Raw genomic sequence first — 25,985 nt, 5'->3', positions numbered from 1 at the left:
AATTGTGTTATCCATTATAAAACCGAGGAAAGTAAAGTAACTCACAAGATACATACTTCCTTTGTTCTCATATATAAACAAAAATTAACTTTTTAAATTCATTGAAAAAATTATTTATCTAGTACAGATTAGCTACATTATTTTTTCAATAAATTTAAAAAACTAATTTTTACTACGTGTATATGAAACCGGAGAAAATACATATTAATTATTTATCGCACACCTCTTTTTACAAACACCCCACTCAAACTTACTCGGGGAAAAACCACACCTTAGAAACAAATCAAGATCCTCTCCGTTTTTTTCTTTTTCTATTTTTACTATTATTAAAGTTTTGAGAATATAAATACAATGATGTGACATTTGGTGGGTTCAATTATTTAATATATATTATAAAATTCTTCAAAACTATATAGTAATGAAGAGAGAAAATGGAGAAAGTCAGAAAGCAAATAGAGAGGATCCTAACTTCTTAAAAAGATTTCTCTAGGCCAAATGTATATAGAGGTCCTATAATGTTTCGCATTTGTAACAATTAGGTCTTTAAATTTTTAGGTAACAAATAAGTCCTTTAAGTTTTTAACTTGTTTCACTGTTACCCTTCTAGTTATCTTCCGCTACAAAAACTTATTGTACCGTTACAGTTACCTTATTGGACTGTGATCTTTAACGTTGACTTACACCATAGTGGATATTTTGATAAAAAATACACATATATTGAAAGAGATTAACTAGAGAATTTTTTTTTTTAACCAGCCGCGCAACAAATTAAAAATTTAAACAACATAGCTAAAAAAAACTTAAATGACATAATATACAGTTAGAAACGTGAAACATAAAAAGCTTCGAATACATTTAGCCATTTTTCTATTACCACTTGAAGCCCTTCATTTCTAACAACCGACGGAACAATCACCACCGAACACACCTACAAAATAATAATGCATAAGTTCCTATAAATTACTTCCAACCACAAATTAATCCATTTATTAAAAATGTTGATCCATGACAATTTGCCGTTTAAACAAGTGGTATATAGTTAAGAAACACCGCCGGTCCTAAAACTCTTTTTGATTTTCTTCTTCTTCTCTCACCCATAGAGGGGTAGTTTTAGGTCAATTTTTGGCCTAAAATCACCCCTTTACATTTTTTTCTTCTTGTTTTTTAATACAAATAAGTGATTTTCACATAGTTTAAGTCTTATAGTTTTGTTTTCATCTTTGCGATTTTATCCTTTGTTTTGATTTTCAGTATTGTTGTCCCGTCTTAGTGCGGAGTATTGTTTTCCCGTCTTAGTGCGGAGTATTGTTGTTCCGTCTTTGTGCGGTGTTCATTTGTTTCAGGTTTGAAGATTAAGGTTGATCCAGTGCAGATCCAATCAATGACTTTTGTACCATCAACGCTACAGATCCGGCGACATGAATGTTCCGGAAACTTCAATATAGTCAAATATGTAGGCTTTTGCAATATGCCGTTTGATGCTATTAACACGGATGCTGTGAGTTTGTTCGCAGATTCATCCTTTTTGTTTTTAGCGATTTTGATTTGTATTGCATCGATGTACTCTTATCAATTTGAATGAATGAATATCTTTTATTTAGTCAAAAAAAAAAGTGGTATATAGTTATGGGCATTAGGCGTGTTCAAATCCAAACCAATCCAAATAAAAATTGTAAATTGATCCAAAAAAACCGAAAACCGCAAAAAATCGAATATTTTTAAATGTGTTTGAATTTTCTTTTGTGAAAATCGCTGGATCGGATTTCAGATTAATTTTTCAAAACCGATCAAAATCGAACTAAACCGCATACATATATTTTAATTTTATTTATCTATTTATTAGTATGAATATATATTGCATTACCCTTTTTTTTTCTTGTTAATACCATTTTTTAGTTTAATTTATTTTATTTTTTATCTTTTGATATGTTTCAAATATAATTGACAATTTTCATTCCAAAATATTAATTTTTAATATATTATATGTTATATCTTACATCAAATTTAATATTTATTTTGTCAAAAAAGTCAAACTATTATTTTATAGTGTTTTTTATAATATTAATATTTAATAAAAAAATTACAATTTATAATTTAGATATTAAAAAATCGATCATAAAATTGGATCGGATCAGACGGAATTTCTTTTGTTTATCATCTAAAACCGAACCAAACCGCAAATAAATTTATTTTTGGATCGGATGAATTTTTGCCTCAAAACCGATCCAAACCGAACAACGAGCACCCCTACTGAGCAGTGGGCATTTATGACAAGAGCAGTGCTATATCTCCCGAACACTTTTGTCCCGAATTTCGTGAAAAAAAAAAAACAAAAAAAAAACGCTACTATATTTATTAAAAATCAAAAGAGGACTGCCAATTAACTCCCGAACGAATGATCAACAACAACACACCATCATTTTTCATGGCAACCAATTAAAAGAAAGAAAAAAAAAAAAAACACCATCATCTCTTCCATGGCAACCAATTTCTCAATCATCTCCGCGGATACCCTAAAATACAGAGATGAACTAAAATCGTTATCAAAATCTTCACTTTTGAAAACCCATGTTGGAATTTCATCTCCCAACAACCATCATCATACAATATATGGTGCTTTCAAATAAGAAAAAAAAATCCAATTGAGTAAAATTGTGAAACAGACCTTGGCAAGATAATAGAAAAAGACTTAGGTATATGAGTTTGAGAGAAAAATAAATGGAAGAGAGAGGGGTTGAACCAACAAAGAAGTTGAGAAAGAAGTTTGGGAGAAGAACCTTAGCAAATTGTAGAGAGAAGAAGGTTGTTGTTTAGGTTGGAGATGAAAGGATGAGAGAGAAGAGAGAACTGGATTTTTATTATTTTTTTAAAGAGAAATTAATTAATTTAAAGTAAATAATGCAAGTGGGGTGCCACTGCCAACACATTCGGGAGATGTTCGGGATGTTATTTTCGCACTAACAAGCATTTCCCTTATGACAAATTAGCCTTTCAAGAACATTTTTCGTTTGGTCTGGAAAAAAGAAATTGGGTTGGAGTATATCCATCGTTGTATACAAATTTGTGTTTATAGTTAAATAAGCAAACTTTTATGAGATAAAAATTTTGTTAATTTTATATGATAACAAAAACATTTTCACTTTTAGTAAATAAAAAAAAAACATTTTCACTTATTCATTGATTTTATAATTTTAAGTTTCCTTGCTATTTTTTTTCGATAAGTTAAATTTTATTTAAACTGACTCTCCAACAGGAAAGCTGGTGAGAAGTACAAAAACTATCAAATATAAATAAAATAAAGGCTTAATTAGTAAAATGGTCCCTTAAAGATATTTTTGGTTTCACATTGGTCCCTTAAAGAAAAAAATGTCTGAATAGGTCCCTTAAGGAAAAATCGGTCCGAATAGGTCCCTTAAGGAAAAATCGGTCCGAATAGGTCCCTTAAAGACATCTCCGTTAATCAGTTTGGTCCTATTTAAACCTCTTTTTAGGGATCAAACTGATTAACGGAGATGTCTTTAAGGGACCTATTCAGACCTTTTTTTCTTTAAGGGACCTATTGGGACCTTTTTTTCTTTAAGAGACCAATCTAAAATCAAAAATGTCTTTAAGAGACCATTTTAATAATTAAGCCTAAAATAAATTAACTTGAAAAAATGCCTACTAAAAAGTGACATCTACTCTACAAAGGGAGCAAAAGCAAAAGACTCCTAAAAGAAAAGCTAAGGCAAAACCAACCATCAAAGAAGACACCGACACCTATAAAAAAATACTAACTGAGCATAAAATTTAGCTAAAAATAAATAAGAGGGACAAATAATTTTACTAGCTATTTAATTTTTTTTACTGTAAAAAAAAAGCTATTTAATTTTTTTTTATAACTCCTTATATATTCAGTTTAACGATCCATTAATCTGGGGAGTTAATCTAACAATCAACAAACAATGAGGCCAATTAAAATCAATGTTAAATTCTGTACAAACTATAAATCAACATAAAAATTAAGATTAAGATTATTTAAATCTAAAATTTAAAAGAGAACACACTCCGAAATTCAAAATTTACCTGTAGTTCGATCTCTTAATCAAAACATATGACCCAAAATACAATTCAATACGTCTTGTGAACTTAGCTCAGTTGGTAAGAACATTCCATTATTCGATATTTGAACCCCGGTCATCCCACTTATTCACTATATACTCCTTATCTATCCTTTCTTTTTCTTGAGAGTTTTAATATATATGGAGTATATTTTTTTAAAAAAAGTTTGCGAATATACTATTAAAATAAAGTTTATAAGTTTGTAAAAAAAAAAAGTTTATAAGCAGAGAATGTGCTTAACTAAAGAATTTCAAAGAAGTTACAAAAACCACAAAAGCATCAACACCTTGGAAACCAAATTAAAATTTCAAACAAGACAATAAATTTAATCACCAAATATTTAAATTTTTTTTTTTTGTCTTCAACTACAACCACAATAGTCTTTTCATCTCGTAAAACACGACTTCTACCAATGAATCTTTATGAGCATTAGTTTTAATATCTTATATTAATTATTTAGATGAATGATATATATATATATATATATATATATATATATATATATATATATATAACAAATGAAAAAATATAAGAGAAAGTTCAGAACAATAAAGAGGTATCAGAAGTGCACTCCACCAGAATTTAACCATCTTTAAGGTATGACAAAAAAATAAACAGACAAATAAAAGTACAAGAAAAAATTCAACAAATTAGAACCCCTAAAAATTATCATCACGAGAAGAAGAATATCTCTCATGAAGAAAGAGACAAGATCAACCATAGGCAGAACAAGTGACAAGAGGGGAGCCAGAGTTTTTACCTAGAAATCATTTCTAAGTTAAAAGTTTCACCCTATCGACCAGGCTCGATGAAAAAGGTCCATTTCAAAAAGAAGACGTCATTTTGAGATTTCCAGATAGTGTACACAATAGTTTGTCAAATTAACAACCATCAAAATCTATCTTTTCTACCCATGCTCATTTCCAAGAAAGCCTCAAAAACATTTATTACATCACAAGGAGACACCAACTCCCTAACCACACAAAAATATCATACCAAACTAGTGAGATTTAGTTACAAGAGCTGAATAAATAATCAGTTGATTCGGCCCCTAATCCACATAGCACACACGTAGACGCACATATATATGTGCATTAGTCGAGAGCAGATTCTCTGCGGTACATTTCTCCCTAGAGTGGAATCTGAATCACCCCATTATTTTTGTAAATATATAATTTTAATTTTAAAAAACAAACGAGTGGCATGGATTGCCCTGGACATCCTCAATTACCTGATCGATTGGCATGAACTGTGCCACTTATTTAAACGGCATGATATCAAATGTTACAAATAGTAGTTTTTTTTTTTACTCAAATAGTAGTTTTATATTAGAAATAATGGTTTTTATGAAACTTCTAAAAACCTTAACCATAATATTCTATGACACTCTTTAACTTTTTGCTTTCTTCTCATATTTAATTGTGTATGTGAAGAGATAGAGATTAGAGAGATACGTTCGTTTTGTCTTGTTGTTAAGTCAATGATGTTGATACATGGACTACCACGAACTAGCCAAGCTATGGTAGTATTTAATTATTTTGTAAACATGCAAAGTCTCACTTCAAATTTCTTAAGCGCAAGTTGTAATTCCTAATAAACCCGTGACACGATCCAAATTCCATTCTCATACATCATCATGGAGAAAATATAACCAATTTCACAAAATTAAATTATATCCATAACTAATGAAACAAACAAAAAAGACTAACAAAAAAGAAATGAAACCAAAAACTAATATTATAACTATAATTAACAATTATGCATTTCAATAATACGCATTTCTATAAGGAGAAATAATTATGCAACTATACTTTGCATGACATAGACAAATAGAAAAAGACAAGAAAAATTCAATGAAACTTTCATCTTTATTAATTTCTTTACTCAAATATAATTAGACAAAGACTCATAAGCAATACAACTCTGGTTGAAAAATAAGCAATACAACTAACAATACAATTAATTTATTGGCCGTCCTAAATTATTTTTCTTTTATTATTACAATAGAACAGCCAATTCATTAATTAGTCACACATTAATTTGTAGGGACCAAATAATAATGAAACATAAATTTAAATGATTAATTGAGAACTAATCACACGGTAATTATGAACAATTTAATGATGGATGGATATTAGTAGTGAGTTTAACCGAATTACAGCGAGTCACTGCGATTTTGATAAACTCATTATGATTCCAAACAAACACTTAAAGTCCGGCGGTGAAAGGTACACCCGTGTTAGGTAACCATGAACTACCAGCAATGAAATTTCCAACGGTGAATGGTGTAGCTTGAGATGCACTAGTAAGAACATGGTAACCTTTCCATGTAACCCTATTTGAAGTGGAAGCACCTGAGCCAGTATTAGCATATTCAGCATAATATAAAGTATCCAAAGCAAAATTACCATCCCATGGTAACCAACCAGCAGGGTTAATAAAACCACCAATTGAAGTTTTCATGAAGACGGTTCTTGAATATTTTTGCCAAGGTCGGCCGAGATATGATTTAACGGAACTAGGGTTTAAATCCGATGCGGCTGTGACTTGAGAATTGTGAATTATGATTCCGGTGTTTTGGTTTGGATCAGTTCGTCCTTGAGCGGTAAGTGTGATTGTTTTTTGAGGTGGGTTTCTTGCAATAATGTTGCAACTTTGCAACACTACAGCAGCGTTACCAAAGATGAAATCGACCGTGCCATAAATGTTACATTCTCTATAAAATTGTCTCTCTGAATGAACATAAAGTGTGTCTTGATAACCTTCGAAACTACATTTGTAAAAAACTGATAGATCTGAGCCAGAACGGAATGCAACAGCTTGGTGATTTGCAGCTCCAGCTGTGTTTCTGAATGTGATGTCTTGAGCAATAAATCCATCACCAACGGCAGCTGCAAAAAATATAAATCGAATTTAAAAAAAATTAAATTATATATATCTGATGTTAATATAAATATTAAAGTAGTGGGACAAGACCCCTATAATATCTATTATTAGAAGAAAAAAAAAATCAATTATATATCCATGAAAATTGGAAACCAAAAATAAAAATAATCTTAAATTTGGATAGAGTGGAGTACAAGCTAATGAAATGAAAATTTATTATTATCATTATTAAAATTATTATTAATGAACAATTTTATTGACTATCAATTTATGTCCGCATTTTTCAAATTTCAACTTAGTGGTATTAAATAACAAATGTCGTAGTTCGTTTCTGTCTTATGTTGACATTCTAACTAATTATAGATTCCTATCCAAATGCATGACGTACTAATTAATTACCAAACTGATTAAATACTAGTACTTTGATATCAATGGTTTCTAAAGTCCCCCATATTTCGTAATCTTCTTTAAATAAAAAAGTAGCTTCAAAGTGGGTCCTACTTTGGACGTGGAATTGTGAAAACAATTTTTAGCTACATCATTTAATTTAAGAAATTGTTAGTGTGTTACCACATAGGAAACTATACATACATGTGAGATTGTGGTCCATGTGAAAGCAAATATTAATCTTAGATTCTAGAAGTGAAATCTTTAATTTGGCTGTCTATATGTTATAGATGGCACGTCTTCTATACTTTTGACTACTAAAAATCTTATTTTGATCCTTGTCTTTGCCTATGATATTATTCAATTCATAAAGTTTTTGGATAAAAATATCATGTCAAAAACTCATAATAAAGGGGGTGTTGGGTTAAAATTATGTGGTATCAAATTAATTATTGTAGTGTATGGAATACGTAGTAATAAATTTATTAATTGTAATACAAATATTAATGCAACACATAAAGAGATTTTAATTTTATGTACCGAAAAAAAAAAGGAGATTTTAATTTTTGATGGAAACAACTTACATAAGCACATGCTTTTATGATGGAAACTTACATAAGCACATGCATGCTTTTATTAATTATAATGACATCTATATCATTATAATTGATGCAACACATAAAGTTATTTGTAGTAATCATAATGACATCTATATCATTTTGAATAGTTATTATTCGCTTTGGGTTTTTTTTGACTCATATCCTTTGGTTTACTTGTAGTTGCATACATAGATATGCGACTAGAACAACAGCCACAAAGGACCGTAGTTATATATAACTTTCTCATTTCAATCTAGATAGCTAGTGGTTATTTTCTTTACTTGTAATTTTTTACAAAAACAAATTAAATTATTAAGATTCTAGTATAGTAACAACTAACAAAATATAATGGAATAAATATAAGTAATAATAACTTAAAGGTTATTCATAAATCTTTTTTTTTTTTACACAGGTTAGTCATAAATCATAATCACCGACAAATTTGTGATGAAAAATATTAACCCAATTTGGAAATAAATAGTATAATTTTTTTAAAACATATAGTGTATACTTTCTTTTATTGCTATGAATTATTCTTACTAACTTCCTAAGCAAGAAAAGCACGAGAATATTCAATAAAGGTAAGTGACTGATTAATGAATTAATTATTAGTTAGAAAAATGTATAATATTTGTATTAATAAAGTAAAATAATATGATATTGATTGTCTATGTAGACTAGCGATAGATTATTAATTTATGTGCCATGGGTGTATAGTTAACCAATAATTAACCTATATTCATATACTCATATATTAACGTTGAAATTCGCTTTAAATCCTTTTGCACCTTCTTTGACCAAGCATCTACAATTGTATTGATCTAATGATTGAAACGGATATAAATTATCAATCATTAGGTTCAATATAATAGTAGAAGTTTGGTTGGAGAGACTGTACGTTAAATATTTAAATTAGATTAGTTATGTTTAATTTGTTAATTCTTTTGTCAAGAAAAAACTTTTTCAACAAAATAATAGTATGCCTGCTAAAATAAATTGTTACTATAATTGCTTACCAACGGTTGCTGAACGGAAGGTAGTGGTGCCACCTCCGACGCTTTTGCTACCGGTGATTATGGTCTTGCCAATACCATCTCCCACCAACATGACATTCTTTGCTTTGATCTCAACTTGTTCATTGTACACACCAGCCTTCACATATATCACATACCTTCCGCTACCACTTGGTGCAGCATCGGTCGCGGCCTTCACAGTTGTGTACTTGCCAGAACCATCTTTAGCAACCACGACATTAGCTTTAGAAGCCGCGGAAGATGTTTGAAGAAGCTTTCTATCACCGGGTTTAACCCATGTTGGAAATCCACCTTTGTAACTTGGTTGTTTGTAAGGAACCTTTTTGAGTGACAAGGTGTTACTTAACAACTTTGTTACATTATTGGACAATAAAGGTAAGACATAGTTTGTGACACCAAGGTCATAAAACCCATTTTTGCATGTTTCAAGGTTTGTGAGAGCGGTACTAAGCCAAGTTTGAGAATCGGTATCTTTGCACTTTGGGTCGACTGTTTGAGTTAGCTTTTGAATTGTGAAATCATAGAGCTCACAACAATCGGACCATGCGGCTTTTTCTTGTGCATTTCGGCACTTTGAGCCTACTGAGTCCGTGTTTTCTTTGCCTTTTTGTGCTCTTTGTATCGCAAGTTGAAGTGAAACTTTGTAAAAATCGGATTTATTTTTTATGGTTTGGTTGAAATTATTGTGGGTTAAATAATACTCACATGGTTGGGGATAAGGGGTTTGGCTACACCATGATTTTATGGAACTTAATGAGTAACCATATACAATAGTGGAGAAAAGAAAGGGAAATATTAAAAGAGTTGTTACCAAAGGAAATGAAGCCATGGAAAATAATTTTAGGGTATGGTGTGATGAGACACTTAGAGAAGGGTTTTTGAGGTTTTGGTTTGATTATGAGTGAGATTTATGTCCTCGATATTGGTGCCTTTATATAGAAGAAAATTTGTGGTTGTTGACATGTAAATTCTATGGGAAATGCTCACCATGTCTTACTTTTCAAATTAGCTTATGGATTTGCTTTAATTTTCCATGCACGTCTGTTGATTGAATTATGTAGGAGCAACTACTTTTGAAAATTTTAATTCATAATATTATTTTTTATAGATAATTTTAATTCATATTATTTAAGTAGGTAGCAATATATATTTTAGAAATATTGGAAAAATACATTGTTAAAGGATAATGTTTGTCTTATTTGACCTTATACCAAAATGCTGACTAGGCCTAATAACGATAATAATCATACAAAGTTAAGAAAATAATCATCCAATGATGAAAACGCGATATAATATTATATTATTATTCTTATGGTGACCATATTGATCCCATAGTAAAATCGAAATAGAATATAACTCCTATGAAAATCACTTACACTATAACTACATGTCCTGCTCCCATCCTAGCATGTAGATGCTCCCAGCTTGTAGAAACTAAAGCATGACCAATAAGATTATTCAGAATAGACAAGAACAATGTAGACGGAATATTGGTTATTTTTTCTAATAAAAGAATATTGGAATTTATTTTTTTAAAAGAAAGAATATTGAATTTTATGTGTGGTAAACTGTCGAATATATATGTTCTATAAAAACCCTAATAAAATAATTCAGTGGATAGAGACATTACATTTAATTAATATGCAAGATTAAAGTTTGAACCTTCATACATCCATTTAAATATTACATCTGTTCCTAATTATAAGACTCTGTTTGATAAAAATGTACTATTCATTTACCTTGTTTTGTCCGTATTTTTTTAATAATATGTAAATGTAAATATTAGCATATAAGATCTTGTTCAATTTGTTTTGATGTGTATTTTCAAAATATTAATTTTTTTAAATTTTTTTTAATAGACAATTAAAAATATTAGTGATCAAAATTATGCGCATACGTGCAGTGGTCAAACAAGATCTTATAATTAAGGACGGAGGTAGTATTTAATAACCTAAAAAAATTTGAATTTTTAGCTATAAGATTAATTAAAAGTTATGTCATAGCACGCCTATATAATATGGTCAAACATGAATAATATGAGATTAGATTGTGTGTTACCCGCGGGTTGGCTTAATGACCCTTGTTTATAGCTCGGAATATTGGTATTACAAGATGAAAAATTAAACTTTGCAATTGTTTTTAAATATTGTGACTATAATAATCTTTAATAATTGGAGACAAACTCTTTTTATTATTGTAGTTTTGTCAACGACAATTGGCCTGTTTGTAGCCTTATGCTTATCCCCTTTCAGCATGTTGCATACCTTAATAAAGTAAGGTCATGTTTAACATGAAATAGTAGTGGTTTAAGTTGTGAATGATATACAAATTATGAATAAGATTATAATTAATACGAATTTTATAAAATTTATTGTTGAATTGAAAGTTTATATCATATAGATTATTTATAATTTTTTTTAAAAAAATTAAAATTATTTGATATGTTATTAAGATCCATAAATTTTGATTAACTTTTAATTGAAAAAATATTAATAGAAAACCCACTTGAGGTTGGTCTAGTGGTATTGGTTTGGGTCCTTAGAGTATGCTCCTCTCAAGGTCTGAGGTTCGATTCTCCCGGGTGTCAATTTTCGGTGGGCTAAGTCCATACAGAGTAAAAAAACTCTGGCTTTAAATGGGACCCCCACAAGTGAACGGTAAGATTGGTCTCTTTAGATTAGTCGGTCTTAAGGCCGAATACCAAGTTTTCAAAAAAAAAATAAAAATATTAATAGAACACAAATAAAATCTTAATTTATGGTCAAGCCTTGTCTGAGGCGGGATGAAAATGGTGATAGACTACTTAGAGCCTAACAAAACAAGTCTAAAATTGGGATCTAAAATAAACAAAATAATATTAGATGTCCATTAAGTCGATTTTTTTTTTATTCTATTAACTACGTGAATTTACAGAAAAAAGTTTTTCAAAATTTAAAATATTAAAAAATTACTTGAGATTGTGATGTCACAATAAAAGTTGAATCATGTAGACCTAATTATCAATAACTTTGCATTTTTTTTTGAAGAAGCAGTAACTGTGCATCTAAAAATACTCGTAGAAATTATTTTGTATGTATACCGGGAAAATTTTGCACCGCCCAATGGGTTGTGCCAGTCCAAAAAATTAGGAGGCCCACAAAGTTTTGGAGCCCTACTCGGAGATGAAATGCACGGACCCTGAGAATCCTCAAGGGACGGCAAGACTCAGTATTGGGAGGTAAAGCCTTCTCCCGATATTAGGGCCACATGATACCCACTCCGCCGCTTATCTCGAAGGTCGCCAGCCACTCCCCACTCCCGAGCTTTCTTTGCTATAGCCAGTGCCAATAAGCCTATAAAAAGGAGGAAGGGAGCCGGGGAATAGACACACATCTTTTTACTTGTATAATCCCCTCTTCTGAGAGTAAGACTTAGATCTAGGGTAATCTTCTAGCTAAGTATCTTCATAACATTTTTTTCAGGAAGAGTATGATCATTTGGATATTAAATAAAAATTCAATGTCTTTTGTATAAAGTCTTAAACGTTTATTAGATTATTTCTTAACGTAATAAAAAGTATCACATTCAAGTAAATTATTTTTACATTTTAAGAATTCAAATTTTATATATTACTTATTAATTAAGTCCTAATCATATTAAAAGGTTGCACTGGACCACCAAAATCTCAAAATCAGATATTTTTTTTGGTATATAGACAAAATAGAAGAGTCGTCGTAAACTCACACACATAAGTGAGGGAGTCGGGATTCGAACTCGACCATAACGTCCGACCTAACAATTTTACCAATTTTTTGTAGTTGAGCTAGACTTATTTATGGCATCTATATTTTTTTTGTGTTCAAGTAGCCTAGGTATCTATATTTTTCTAACCTTGTTAATAAAACATAATTTTAACATGCATTATTTTCCAAGTAGATTCTTTTTCAACCATTATTAATCTTTCATTAAAAAATCTCTAAAGAATCATTCAATTATTTTTTATCTTTACTTTCAATTATTTCCTTAACCATATGATAAATATTGACAATTGACAAGTAACTTTTACTTTATTATTGATAAGAAAAATAGTATGAATTAGAGAAAGTGACACATTAGTTTCAGTTGTACCTACCTCGTTTCCATTTTGTATTTCTCTTGCTAGCACTTGTTGAGTCACACATCACATATTTTCAGATTTGCTGAAAAAATACAGTGCACATAGAGACTTTAAATCCTTTGCATCTTCTTTAAAGTCTTTTTCGGTAGTTGATAATTGATATAACCCTTTCGTGTATTGTTAAACAACTCTAATAACACTAACACTAATGAATTTTATGTATAAGTACTATAACTTATAAGTATTTTGTACAAATCCTTTCGTGAATTTACGTCGTGCAATGATGCTATTTTCCAAGATAAAATATTTTAAAAAAAATAGAGATGTTCATTATTATAATTTTAAAGTAAATAACTGATATAAATGCACATTTTTTCTGAGAATTATTGTTACTGGAATACAGAAATTAATTGATACTGATTTTAATTTTTATGAAGATGAAAATACAATCATTAACCATGATGATTATCATAGATCAACTAATTTGGACCAATCACATATTGTAACTTGTAAATATAGTTTTTTTTATTGGAGATGGATCATGTTTGAGACTCGATCCCGGGAGAGGATCCACTCCATTGTAAATTGGGTGCAGTTAAATCCCAACCACAAATTTATTTTTGTAGCAAACATGACCATATTATAAAAAAAAAGGATGATATGTTAATATCTCCAAATTAATCCCTCCCGTAAAAATCACGTTGGAGATGATTCCTTCCCCTCAATCTGCCATCAAATCCTAGAGTACAAACAAATAAATTAGGGTTGTAATAATATTTTAGCACTATAATATTACACTTTAAATTCTATTTTATATGGTGAGGGTTCAACTAAGTCCCTCACCCGTGAACCACTCACTTTGACCATTGGATTAAATAAGTGTGCATGATATCATTAATCACTACTGCACTAGATTCTTCACTCTTTCAAGTTTCATCTCTCTTCCTCTCACTCCCAACCCACCACCGCCGTAAGCCCCAAATCACTATCTTCTCCCAAATCACAAAAAAATTATTCTTCTTTCCTTTAAATTACTGTATTGTCTTAGATACCGAAATTGACTTTTAGAAATCATCAGAAAAAATTATTATACCCATAACAAAAGATACTGAATTTTATCTTCAAAAATGTTAATTGTACCCATACCAACATATTTTGAGAAACTTTAATTTTCTGTTATTCAAATGTTTTTGATGACAAATTACATGAGAGGAATTGAGAAAGCAATGAAGAACCATGTGTGTCTTTTTTTTAATTTATGGGTTTTTCTGATAAACTAATCATACATGTTTCAATTGGGATCATAAGATGAAAGGGGTCACTCAAATTTGAAAACGATTTGGCAGGAACTTTTGGGGCTTTTGGTGTAAACTTATATGTACATATGTGTATGTGGTGGTGGAACAAATGGAGTCAAGGCTGAGACAACGTGATAATTTTGTGTTGGCAGAGAAAGGGTGAGATGTTATGGGAGAGAGAAAGAAGGTAAATTTAAAGAGAAAATCTAGTGTGATAAGAATTAATGATATCATGCACACTTATTTAATCTAATGGCTAAAATAAATGGTTCACCGGTGAGGGACTTAATTGAGCCCTCACCTTAGAATCCACCCTTAAGTATTAATTATGCTAATTTAATAATTTTGTTTTATGTTTTCACAAGTATACTGGCTAGTTTTGCTAATTAAGAATGCATATAAGATTTGGTTAGCTACCACATGGAATTTATGGCGTGTTTGAAAGAACACCATGTTATTTAGAGGAATTATTGCTAATGTCTCTGCCTTAGTGGATCAAATTATTTTCGTTTCGTGGTTTCATCGAATTGTTACTCCATATAATTCATCTTTTGACTATAAAAAAAAAAGAAAAAAAGAATGCATATAAGATATATTATGCTAATGTCCGCTGTATAGAAATAACAATATGTAGTTTTTAGTTTTGATGTTAATATTGTCAAAAAAAAAAAAACATTTTGATGTTAATATGTAGTGGAGTTTCCGTTTATTTTGAATGAGATTTTTACCTTGATTTGATCGGGCTATATTTGCATATTTATTTTAAGAAAAATGCAAAATAGTATATCTATGATACTAGTTAAGAAAGTTAAGTATATTTTTTGGTACAAGGGAGAAAAGCTAACGAAAACAAAAATAAAACAAAAAACTAATTGATAATTAACTCTCCGAACATCAGCAAGAAGGAGGTTAGACAACTGAGTAGGAGGGGTTTCGAGCTTCACAAAAGTGAAGATAGAGTTAACTCCCTTCTTGGCCAAAATAATATAGAGCACGCGTTACCCTCTCAGAGCGTGTGGTCAACAGTAACAACTCTTTCCTCTACCCAAAAGCTGTCAAATGCTAGTAATTTCATTTGCAAACTTATGTTAAGGCGAAACACCATCCTTGACAAGAGTAACAGTTTGTAAGAAGTCGAAGAAGCAAGATCGACATGCCGAAACCCCTTCTCCCAACATAATTCTAAACCATGTAACATAGCCATGATCTCAACATACAAAATACTAGTTCGCGTCGCAAAACCATAAAATCCGTCAAGGAAAGTTCCATCACTATTGTGGATATAAACCCACCAAATTCTGCAGATTGAGAAGAGCCCAACAGACTCCCATTAAACAGTACCCTCTAGCGGACGGGACCAGGCCACAAGGTTCTTGAAAAGTGCACCTTGAAACTTTTGTAGTCAACTTTTTTAAAGTGTGAAAAGTTATATTTTTCAATACAAAAATTTCTTTTTGTTTTATAAACTAGTGCCCCAGAAGTACTAGTTAACATGATATTTATCTTAAACTTGGTGCAAATTAAAAATTTTAGGGGATTCGAAGCAGATATAAGGTAAGATTGAGATTGGTATAATAAGGTATGCAAAGTCAAATACTCTCTTAAACTATAGGTGTATTTGTTTGATTTTAAATATTATCTTTTTGGTTGTTTTGAAAATTCTAATGTTGATTTTATTAAAAGAAAAACAAATGTACGTAGTTGCTTAGTTCTCGTATTTTGTATGAAATTCCAACTTATATTAGCTCTTTATCTTGAGTAGCTCTTTTATATCTATACTATATATATAAAGAGGATACATGAGTTTTGGTGTTGACTTTTCATAATACTAATAATACCCTTAATTTTTTTTTAGTAGCAATAAAAATCTTTTATTAACAAACTCATCATAACATAAGACACATTTTTTATTTTTAGCAGTAAAAATTTTTATTAACAAACTCACCATAACATAAGACACATTTTTTTGTTTCAGCAGCAAAAAACTTTTATTAACAACCCTACCATATAACATAAGGCTTGTCATTGGACATAAGTTAGATATAGACAGGCGCGAAACATGTTTGTCTGGCCAGTAATAAATAAATGAAATGCTTTGATTCTTCTTTGATAAAAAAAAATTAAAGTTAAGGACGAGAGAATATTGAATAGTAAATCAAATAAGTTATGATTAGACCATTCGTCAATAAAAAATCAAATAAGTTATGATTAGGCCATAAAAAAAAAAGTTATGATAGAAAATTAAAGTTATGATAAAAAAAAAATGATTAGAGGAGTAAAATTTAACCGTCCTACCTATAAATTGAACATGCATAACGAAATAATGTTTCTTATCTTGTTTGTTTGTTTCTTAACGACTTAACAATAAGAACGTGATGGAAAATTATTACGTTACATTACATTGCGTACATAACAAGTTTGCACATTCGATTGGTAGGTCATCGGTCTCGTTACATTGGGTGCAATTCTTTCGGTTCTCATGAGCAAGAAGCCACATATTTTTAACGTATCTTTACATGTAGTACGTATAAGGAGTATGAAACATTAGAACCAAATATAAAAGCGGGTTAAATAATTTTTTCTATAAATATCTCGAATTTTGTTTTTAATCTTTATAAAAAAAATTAGCAATTTTTTATCATCAAATATTTTTTATCACAACTTTTGATCCCTACTTTTAATCAGACTTTTGTGTGTTTTCACAATTTTTAATGATTTTTTCTTTCATGTTTATAATATTATAAGAACATCTCCGATAAAAATTTAGAATTTTTTAACTTAAGATGAATTATTTATGAATTTTTATGTGCAAAAAACTAAATAATTCATATTTAATTCATCTCTTTTTTTAAAAAATTAAACTTTTGTAAGAGAGTTTTCTATTATATACTAAATATGATCGCAGAAAAAAATATTAAAATTTCCAATGATATGCACAAGTTGACCGAAAAGTAGGGATTAAAAATCATGACAGGGAATACTCTAGGGACCCAAAGTTGCTGAAAAATTTTATAGTGACTAAAACCGAAACTTGAGATATTTATAGGGACCAAAGACATATTTAACCCTATAAAAACTGACAATTTTTCTTAGAGAAATATTATATTGGAACACAGCTATAAATACCTACACCATATATAACTTGTGTGAGGTGAGTTAAGTCTCACATTACTTAGATAAGTGGAGGTTGAACACTTTTTAAGTGAGATGACCCATAAACCTAACACCTTAAGATTAGGGTAAATATGTGATGTCCAATGTGGATGAACCTTCGGCTTCCCCCTCGTGACCCAACAGTGGTATCAGAGCTGATGGTTCGACGAAAGGTTTGAACGACTCCTTGTATCGAAAGTCTTCCTGACAAAGGTGGTCATGCAGCGAATCCCATTGAGCAAGGACAACGGCGGTGCAAGTATATGAATGAAGAAAGTTTTCGTTTGAAGGGGAGCATAATGAATTGGATGACTCACACTTGAGGGGAGATTGTTGTGGCAAATGTGAGGTGAGTTAAGTCCCTCATTGCTTAGAGAAGTGGAGGTTGAATACTTTATAAGTCCCTCATTGTTGGATTAATGTGTGGTGTCCAACTTACTTGTAAAATTATTCTTAAATTCAATGTAGATGATCCCCTAACTACTTCTTCGTAATCCAACACAAACGACTTAGAGACCTGTGAGTGAGCAAATGATAAACTACCGCCCAAATAATGTTTCTTATTTTGTTTGTTTGTGTGTTTCTTAATGACGCAGTACGGAAGCGTGAAGGAAAAGCAAGCGCTAATCCTATTAGATAAAAGCTCTGGAATCCATCAGATTTCTGGAATCCACCAGAAAGAGTAACTAATCTAGAATCCACTAGACTTCCGGAATCCACCAGAAGGAGTAATTTGGAATCCACCAAATTTGAGAAAAATCTCTGTAATTTTATTAAATCAAAAGGTTGCCTTTAAGGCTACAATAATTTAGTTTAAATAGGAGTGAAAAATAAAATTAACAAATCTCCTAAAAGATTGTAAAAATAGAAACAACAAACCTAGCTAAATAAAAATTACAAATCTTCCTAAAATATAAAAATAACTAATCTAGGTGAAATATAAAAATAAGAAATCTACATAAAATATAATAAAACTAAATCTAACTAAAATAATAATATACAGAAGAAATCCTCCTACATTAATTAACCATAGGAACATAATACAAAATTATTACGTTACATTGCGTACATAATAATTTAGAACATTGGATTGTTAATCTGTCGTTATACTAGTTTACACTATTTGCCATTAAAAACAATATGAAACATCAGAACCAAAAATAAAAGCCGACAAATAGTTACTAGTTTACACTATTTGCCATTAAATTTTTTTTTACTAGTGTACGAGTCATATTTTATTTTTAAGTAGAGCTATATTGTATGAACAATTTTCTTTAGAAAAAAAATACGACAACCGTATTTTAACTCTATTTAATTATGTATGTTTTTCAAAACATATAAAAGGTATTATAACATTTTGTGTAAAAAAAGTATTAAAACATATATAAAACCGTATACGTTTTGGTTTATAATACTAATTGAGATGATACATAACAATATACGGTATATGTTTTGGCTTATAGCTTTTTATAGTTGTTTTTTTTCATTTTTAATCATTAATTTAATTTTATTATTTTTTATAATATAAAAAATTATCTGCTAAAGAGAAAAATTACCCACAAAACATGCATGTTCTTTTGTGTCATTTTATATTTATCAACGACTTTAAAAATTAATTTTACCAAATACTTTAATTTCAATCGGTTAGCTTTTCAGCTATTAGCTAACTTCATTTTACCAAACAGACCCTTAATAACATCTTAATTATGCAATAATTATTTGTAACCGTTAATAACATCTTAATAAAACCTAATTTTCTCTTTGCATTGTAGTATATGTAATGTAATAAAACAAAACGATTACCTTTCAAGTTTAATCTTTACTTAATTTTTAGAAACCGTTAATAACAAAATGGTTTCATATTGAACTCAAGCCAAATTTTAAGTGGAACCAATTCTTAACCAGATGAGTCAAGCTGATTCGATTTTGACTCAACTCGACTCATTTTCGGCCTTATATGAAGCAAAAACATTTAGTGACAAATTGTATAGCTAGTAGGTATGACTAGCTAAGGTACTAGCTAGGTATAGACTAACAAGTGTTGGATTCTTGATTGTTTATGCACATATTACATATTTATACTTTTGTGAGTATCGCGAGATAAAACTCTCGCGATATATAGCAGTACTCATATAAAAAGTAGTCTGATATTTGAGCCATTTAATTATTTGGTCTTGCATTCGATCCTCGGCCGTATGTATGAAAAAACATTTATCGAGAGATATCAACCTCTTAGATGGATTAATCTCCACAATTACAAGTAGAGGATATTTAGTATTTTTAAAAATGTAGTTATTATCGTTAAATATGTTTGGATCTCATCCCCAAAAGCTAGCTCAAAGGGTGAGGTTGCTCTCACATATTTATACACTTCACATCTCGAGAACCTAAGCAATGTGGGACTTCAAACAAACTCCAACAACTCAACTGCATATTCCAACAATTATATCTTGAGATGCATGATGCTAAAATATTCTTTCTAAAATAGTAAATTTACAACTCCTATAAAATTTTGCTAGAATATACCGTTTTAACAAATTATAAATAAAAAGTGGCTATATACCCTCTAAGATACATATTATTGCTAATGCTTATTTTCATTAGAAAAAAATGTGTTATATAGCTCGAAGAAGAGACCTTTGATCAGATCAAAAACATTACGACAAATTTTTTGTCACGTTGGATACATGTCAATTTCTTTTTTATATAGAATCATCGTAGACCATGGACCACAATGTTTTGAAAATCAAACAAGAACCTACGACTAGTGCTAAAGACCTTTTTAGTGAACGGTAGAACCACGATAGACTAATCAATTTTAGTTGGCATTTCGATTTCAATAAACTTCTGGATTCCAGAATTTTAAGAATAAAAGTAACCATGATTTAGATAGATGTACTTAATTTTCAAAAAAATTGAATTTTAGATGACAAGTTATGCCTTAACTATAAGACTGCGACCATTCTCTGTGTGCGGTTTTGTGTTCAATAATAAAGATACATGTTTAATATTCTGTCCACAAGTAACTTTCTTTGTTGCTTCTAGTTGTAACAATTTTTATAAGTAATACTCATCCGTCCAAAATTATATGGGAAAAAATAAAAATCGCACTTATTAAAAAAAATTAAAATACAATAATTTGCAGTATGAGTTTTTGTATTTTTTTTTTTAAAAAAATAAGTTTCATAGAAGATGTACATATAATTTTTATTAATTATTGCTTATTGATAATAGTGAAGAGAGAAAATTAAATGCAATTTACATTTAATTTTACGATAATAAGTAGAAATAATTCTTGAAAAAGCGAAATTTTGGGTTTTTTTTCTCTTATAATTTGGGACAAAGAAATTGAGTTTTTTCCCCTTATAATTTGGGTCGGAGGGAGTATTATTAAAAAAAATGGAAAATGTTGAACATATTAATAGGAAAACTTTATCTTGAATTTTGTGCATATTAAAATCTTAAAAATGTAAAAAATTAATTTTCTATCATTAATTTTTATTTTTAGTATGCTTAATAAGTATCCGAATAATATAAAAGATATTCTAAATGGTTATACTCATACCTTGTATAAAAATTAAGAGTTATTATTGAAACACACTTGGTACAAAAATTAACATGACTCTACATTCATTTGTGCTCAAATTATCTCCTGCAAAAAGTTCGCCCTTTAGTCACGGTCAATAGTTTTTGCCACGTGACGGTGGTTTATCCTGACGTTGCTAAATTTAGCCACACGGTTATATTAGCCTTTTGTCACAACTATTTAAAACGTGGTAACATTTTTTTTGGCCACAATTATTTCTCCATTAGCCACGGTTTAACTGTGGCTAATATTATTGTGGGGTTTTTCAAAATACACATTTGGCTATGGTTTAAGCCTTGGCTAATCTTGAATGAAACTTTGTCACTATATAACCGTGGCAAAATTTTAATATATATATATATATATATATATATATATATATATATATATATATATATATATATATATATATATATATATATATAGAAAAAGTTGTTTTATTTCTTCACTATTTTGTTAGAGTACAATAATAGTCTTTATTATTGGTATACTCCCTCATCCGTCTCAAAATATAAGGAAAAATGCGTCAAAAAAACTTAATTAATGTATTTAGTTAAAGATTTGGATCAAATACATTCACTTTTGTTGATCAATTTTTGCTTATATTTTGGGATAGAGGGATTATATCACAAGAAAATCCAAGAGATTTATATAAATGATCCACAAAAAAGACTAAAGTAACTATTGTTTTGTCTTTTGAAGCTATATATTGATGGTACTGCACAAGGCTGCGAGACCCATAAAAAATATAAACAAAATAAAAAGGAAGATTAAAACAATTTACCTTGATTTATCACCTAACACAGCCATGAAATGGATTCAGCAGGCTTTACTGGCTGAGATGGATTGCTTGGTTTAAAATATAACCGTGGCTAAACGCCAAAATATATTAAAAAAACCTAAAATTTATTCCAATCATTAGGACAAATACAATTAATCAAATATATTTTATGGTATTTACAAAATGAGTATTTGATCAATTTTGTGAGTCATGAAACTTAAATAATATATGAAAAACGATATTAGTTTTTTTTTTTTTTTTTTACGAAAAAACAAAATTAGTTGTGTTACACTAATTTGTTGTAAGGTGGTCAATTATAAATAAATTTCTTTTTAGAGTTTAATTGAATAAAGGATGAAGAACTAATTGATCCAAAATTACCATATTTTTGTTCAGTGGAGGACAAATACATTTTTGGTATATTATTTGCCATCAAATAATTTTACTAAATTACCTAAATACAGTAATGAATAAAATAACTACTATTATTTAAAAAATAAGAGTAATTTATTTGACACAAAATATTTTTATTAACGAACCCCTTATTATGAAATAGAAAAGGTAAAAATCTTTGAACCAAAAAAAAAAAGTTAAAAAAAAACAAAGAGAAAGTTTCTCTTCTCATCCCACGTTTCTTTTGTACCTCCAAAACACGCAGAAAATTTCTATAAATATAAATCGAAGTTTTTTTAGTGTAAAATTTACACTAATTTTTTTTTTTTTTGGGAAATAGAAAGCAAAATTTTCTGCATGTTTTGGGAGAGAAAAGAAACGTCGAACCGGAAAGAGAAGCTTTCAAACAAAAAAGGAACCGAATCAAACTCACTATTTACACTCTCTGTTTTTCTAATAAACCCTGTGATTCTACCTATATTTTCTTTCCCCAAAATATATACTTTTTGAAAAGGTAAAATATTTTTTTTTTATCAAGAAAAGGTAAAATATATTGAATGACACTAAATAAAACAAAATATATGCAACGCCCCACCCCCAACCCAAGGAACGACTCAAATAGCTAAATTGAGATCACTAAATTCGTGATAAATTTGAGAAACAACACTAACTATAAAATAAATAAGATCATAAACAACAAATAATATTAATAACTAACAAATAAGATCATAAACAACAAATTTACTTTGCATGCCTTTCTTTTTTGGGTCAGGCTTTTGCATTTACTATTACAAAATATGTGTATGATTTTTATTATACAATCCAAGAACAAATGAATAATTTCAAAAAAAAATTAAAAAAAGACAAATTATAAAAATATAAAATAAATATTTAAACAAATCAAACAATCAACAAATGAGAGTAAAGTGTTTCTACTCAATCAAAGAGTAGATGTAAAAGGAACTTTAGTTGCGGGCAACCATGAGTTTCCCGCAATCAAACTTGAAACAGTGAATTTCGATGCCTCAGAAGCACTCGTTATCACATGATAACCTTGCCATTTAACCCGATTTCTTGTCGAAGAACCAAGACCAGTGTTCATATACTCTCCATAATATAAAGTACTTAATGCAAAATTACCACTCCATTCTAACCAACCTGTAGGATGAATCAAACTATCAAGAGAAGTCTTCATAAAAACTGTCCTTGAATATTGTTTCCATGGTCTTCCAAGATAAGTTTTAACAGAATTTTGAACACGTTTCAAATCCGAAGCGGCTGTAACCCTAGAATTATGAATAGAAATGCCAGTGTTTTGGTTAGGATCTGTTCTACCTTGTGCAGTGATTGTGTTAACTTTGTTTGGAGGGTTTCTTGCAAATATGTTACAATTTTGAAACACTGCTGCAGCATTACCAAATATGAAATCAACTGTACCATAAATGTTACATTCTTTGTAGAATTGTCTATCTGAATGAACGTATAGTGTGTCTTGATAACCTTCAAAACTACATCTATAAAATACAGATAAGTCTGATCCAGAACGTAAGGCTACTGCTTGATGGTTATTTGCACCGGCGGTGTTCCTAAATGTGATATCTTGAGCAATAAATCCATCTCCAACAGCGGCTGCATGAATATATAAGAATAGTTAGTTTTCTAATCATTGAATGTATTCTCTTAATCTTAAAGTTATATATTAAGAGGAAAATAACTTATATTTCATTCATAATTTTAATTTTTTAGAATGGCAAATATGATATTATATATACAGAAAAAGACAAGAGATAGTTCAAAATACAATGAGGTATCGGTAAGGATTTGGATTCAGCGCAGTTACACTGCACTCAGTCAGTATATCTGGATCATCCGATTAAGATCGGAACAATCTAGATTTTAAGGTCAAATTTTAATGATATATAATATAACATTCAGACTTTAAATTTAGATGGTCTAATCTTGATCTCACAGTCCGTATATAGCCGACAGCACTGCAGTCACTATTTTCTGACTACATACAATCTCAATACTACCGATAGTACATATAACCACAAACCCACCACCAAAACAAAAGGCAAAGGCAAAAAAACAAAAAGATTTCACCAAAACTATACTAGCAAAAACATAAGAACACCTATCACTTTATCCACGAGAAGATCCGACTTCTCATGAAAAGAAGAAAGGATCGACCACAAAAGCAAGAAAGACACACAGACACATTTATATTTTATGTCAAATTTTTATCAATAATTCTAGTAGTGATTACTTACCAACTGTGGCAGAACGGAATGTCGTGGTTCCTCCACCAACACTTTTACTACCGGTGATTATAGTCTTTCCGATACCATCTCCGACCAACATAATATTTTTTGCCTTGATCTCAACTTGTTCATTGTAAACACCAGCCTTCACATGTATAACATACCTTCCTTTGTTATTCTTTGGTGCCGCATTCACAGCTGCACTAACCGTTGTGTACTTTCCCGACCCATCTTTCGCAACTACTACATTAGGTCGAGAAGATGAAGAACTTGTTTGCAATAGTTTTCTATCACCTGGCTTAACCCATGTTGGAAAACCATTTTTGTAACTTGGTTCTTGATATTGAACTTTGTTAATAGCCAAAGTGTTACTTAATAACTTAGTAACATTATTGGACATGAGAGGAAGAATGTAATCTTGAACACCAAGTTCATAGAATCCACTTTTACATGTTTCAAGGTTTGTGAGAGCAGTGCTTAGCCATGTTTGAGCATCAACTTGAGAAAACTTTGTTTTAGTGTCTAGGGTTTTGTTGAGTTTAAGGATGGTTTGTTCATATAGCTCAACACAATCAGCCCATGCAGATTTTTCACGTGGGTTATTACATTTTGAACCTAATGAAAGAATTTTTCCATGGCCTATGAGTGCTCTTTGTTGAGCAAGTTGTAATGAAAGTGTAAAGAAATCAACTTTTTGTTTTATGAGTTTGTGTTTGTAAGTAGGGTTATTGTTCAAGAAATACTCACATGGTTGAGGGTTAGGGGTTTTGTTACACCAAAGTTTAACTTCATTCATGGAATAAGAAGAAACTAATGATGCAAGAAGAAATGGAACCAAAAGAGTTGCAAGCAAACGAATTGCTATCATGGTTAATGACTAGGACTTAGGAGTTTAATTTATGGACTTACGTACGAATTGTTAATTTGAACAATCTTGGATAATTTGAAAGTGAAAGAAGAATGTTTTTGATTTATTGAAATGGAATTGGTTTGTGTTACATGGCCTAATTTGATGGCTTTATATAGAGAGAAAAAAATGGTAGGAAGGGGTATTATTGGAATTATAAGAATGTAGCCATCGGGAGGATTGTTCAACTGTTTTTCACATTTTTCTATTGACTTTTGCTTTTATATTTCGTACTTATCAACTTTTAGTACTAGTAGTATAAATTAATTAAATATGTATAAACTAGCTTTTTTTGTTTTATTAACTATAACATAATCTTTGATCAGAAAAAAAAAAAAACTATAACATCATCCAAATGTACTAATAACCAATAAGTATAACTCAATTGATAAAAATATTATATATACGTAAAAGTTTAGATTTAAATTTTAGACACTTCATTTATTTTTTTTAAGTTTAATTTTATTAACTATTGGTATTTAAGTATTCCAATAAATTTAACT

General features: G+C 29.8%; 2 protein-coding genes and 1 long non-coding RNA gene across 3 annotated transcripts; all 3 read right to left on the bottom strand.

Annotated features, from left to right (window-relative positions):
• Positions 1–2,274: 2,274 nt before the first annotated feature.
• LOC123920256 lies at positions 2,275–2,967 on the bottom strand. The gene is made up of 2 exons (XR_006813587.1): positions 2,666–2,967; positions 2,275–2,513 (listed from the first exon to the last, which is right to left on the bottom strand). It is a non-coding gene; the product is annotated as an uncharacterized LOC123920256 (long non-coding RNA).
• Positions 2,968–5,950: 2,983 nt separating this feature from the next.
• LOC123920255 (pectinesterase 2) lies at positions 5,951–10,030 on the bottom strand. The gene is made up of 2 exons (XM_045972479.1): positions 8,990–10,030; positions 5,951–6,992 (listed from the first exon to the last, which is right to left on the bottom strand). The coding sequence occupies exons 1-2, from the start codon at positions 9,834–9,836 to the stop codon at positions 6,310–6,312; spliced, it is 1,530 nt and encodes a 509-aa protein (XP_045828435.1). The 5' UTR covers positions 9,837–10,030; the 3' UTR covers positions 5,951–6,309.
• A 12,985-nt stretch (positions 10,031–23,015) lies between these two features.
• LOC123920245 (pectinesterase 2-like) lies at positions 23,016–25,569 on the bottom strand. The gene is made up of 2 exons (XM_045972462.1): positions 24,585–25,569; positions 23,016–23,943 (listed from the first exon to the last, which is right to left on the bottom strand). The coding sequence occupies exons 1-2, from the start codon at positions 25,441–25,443 to the stop codon at positions 23,255–23,257; spliced, it is 1,548 nt and encodes a 515-aa protein (XP_045828418.1). The 5' UTR covers positions 25,444–25,569; the 3' UTR covers positions 23,016–23,254.
• Positions 25,570–25,985: the final 416 nt, after the last annotated feature.

Source organism: Trifolium pratense, linkage group LG4 (assembly GCF_020283565.1).
Source record: "Trifolium pratense cultivar HEN17-A07 linkage group LG4, ARS_RC_1.1, whole genome shotgun sequence".
Classification (NCBI taxonomy): domain Eukaryota; kingdom Viridiplantae; phylum Streptophyta; class Magnoliopsida; order Fabales; family Fabaceae; genus Trifolium; species Trifolium pratense.
Note: the sequence above shows the minus strand (reverse complement) of the source record. Positions and strands in the feature narration are given on the sequence as shown.

What these genes read in the sequence shown, in the direction of transcription:
- LOC123920255 (XM_045972479.1), bottom strand. Translation starts at nt 9,836, where the DNA reads ATGGCTTCATTTCCTTTGGTAACAACTCTTTTAATATTTCCCTTTCTT. An exon ending in CTTCCGTTCAGCAACCGTTG is followed by an intron (nt 6,993 to 8,989) that starts GTAAGCAATTAT and finishes TATTTTTTGCAG; the next exon opens with CTGCCGTTGGTGATGGATTT.
- LOC123920245 (XM_045972462.1), bottom strand. Translation starts at nt 25,443, where the DNA reads ATGATAGCAATTCGTTTGCTTGCAACTCTTTTGGTTCCATTTCTTCTT. An exon ending in ATTCCGTTCTGCCACAGTTG is followed by an intron (nt 23,944 to 24,584) that starts GTAAGTAATCAC and finishes ATATTCATGCAG; the next exon opens with CCGCTGTTGGAGATGGATTT.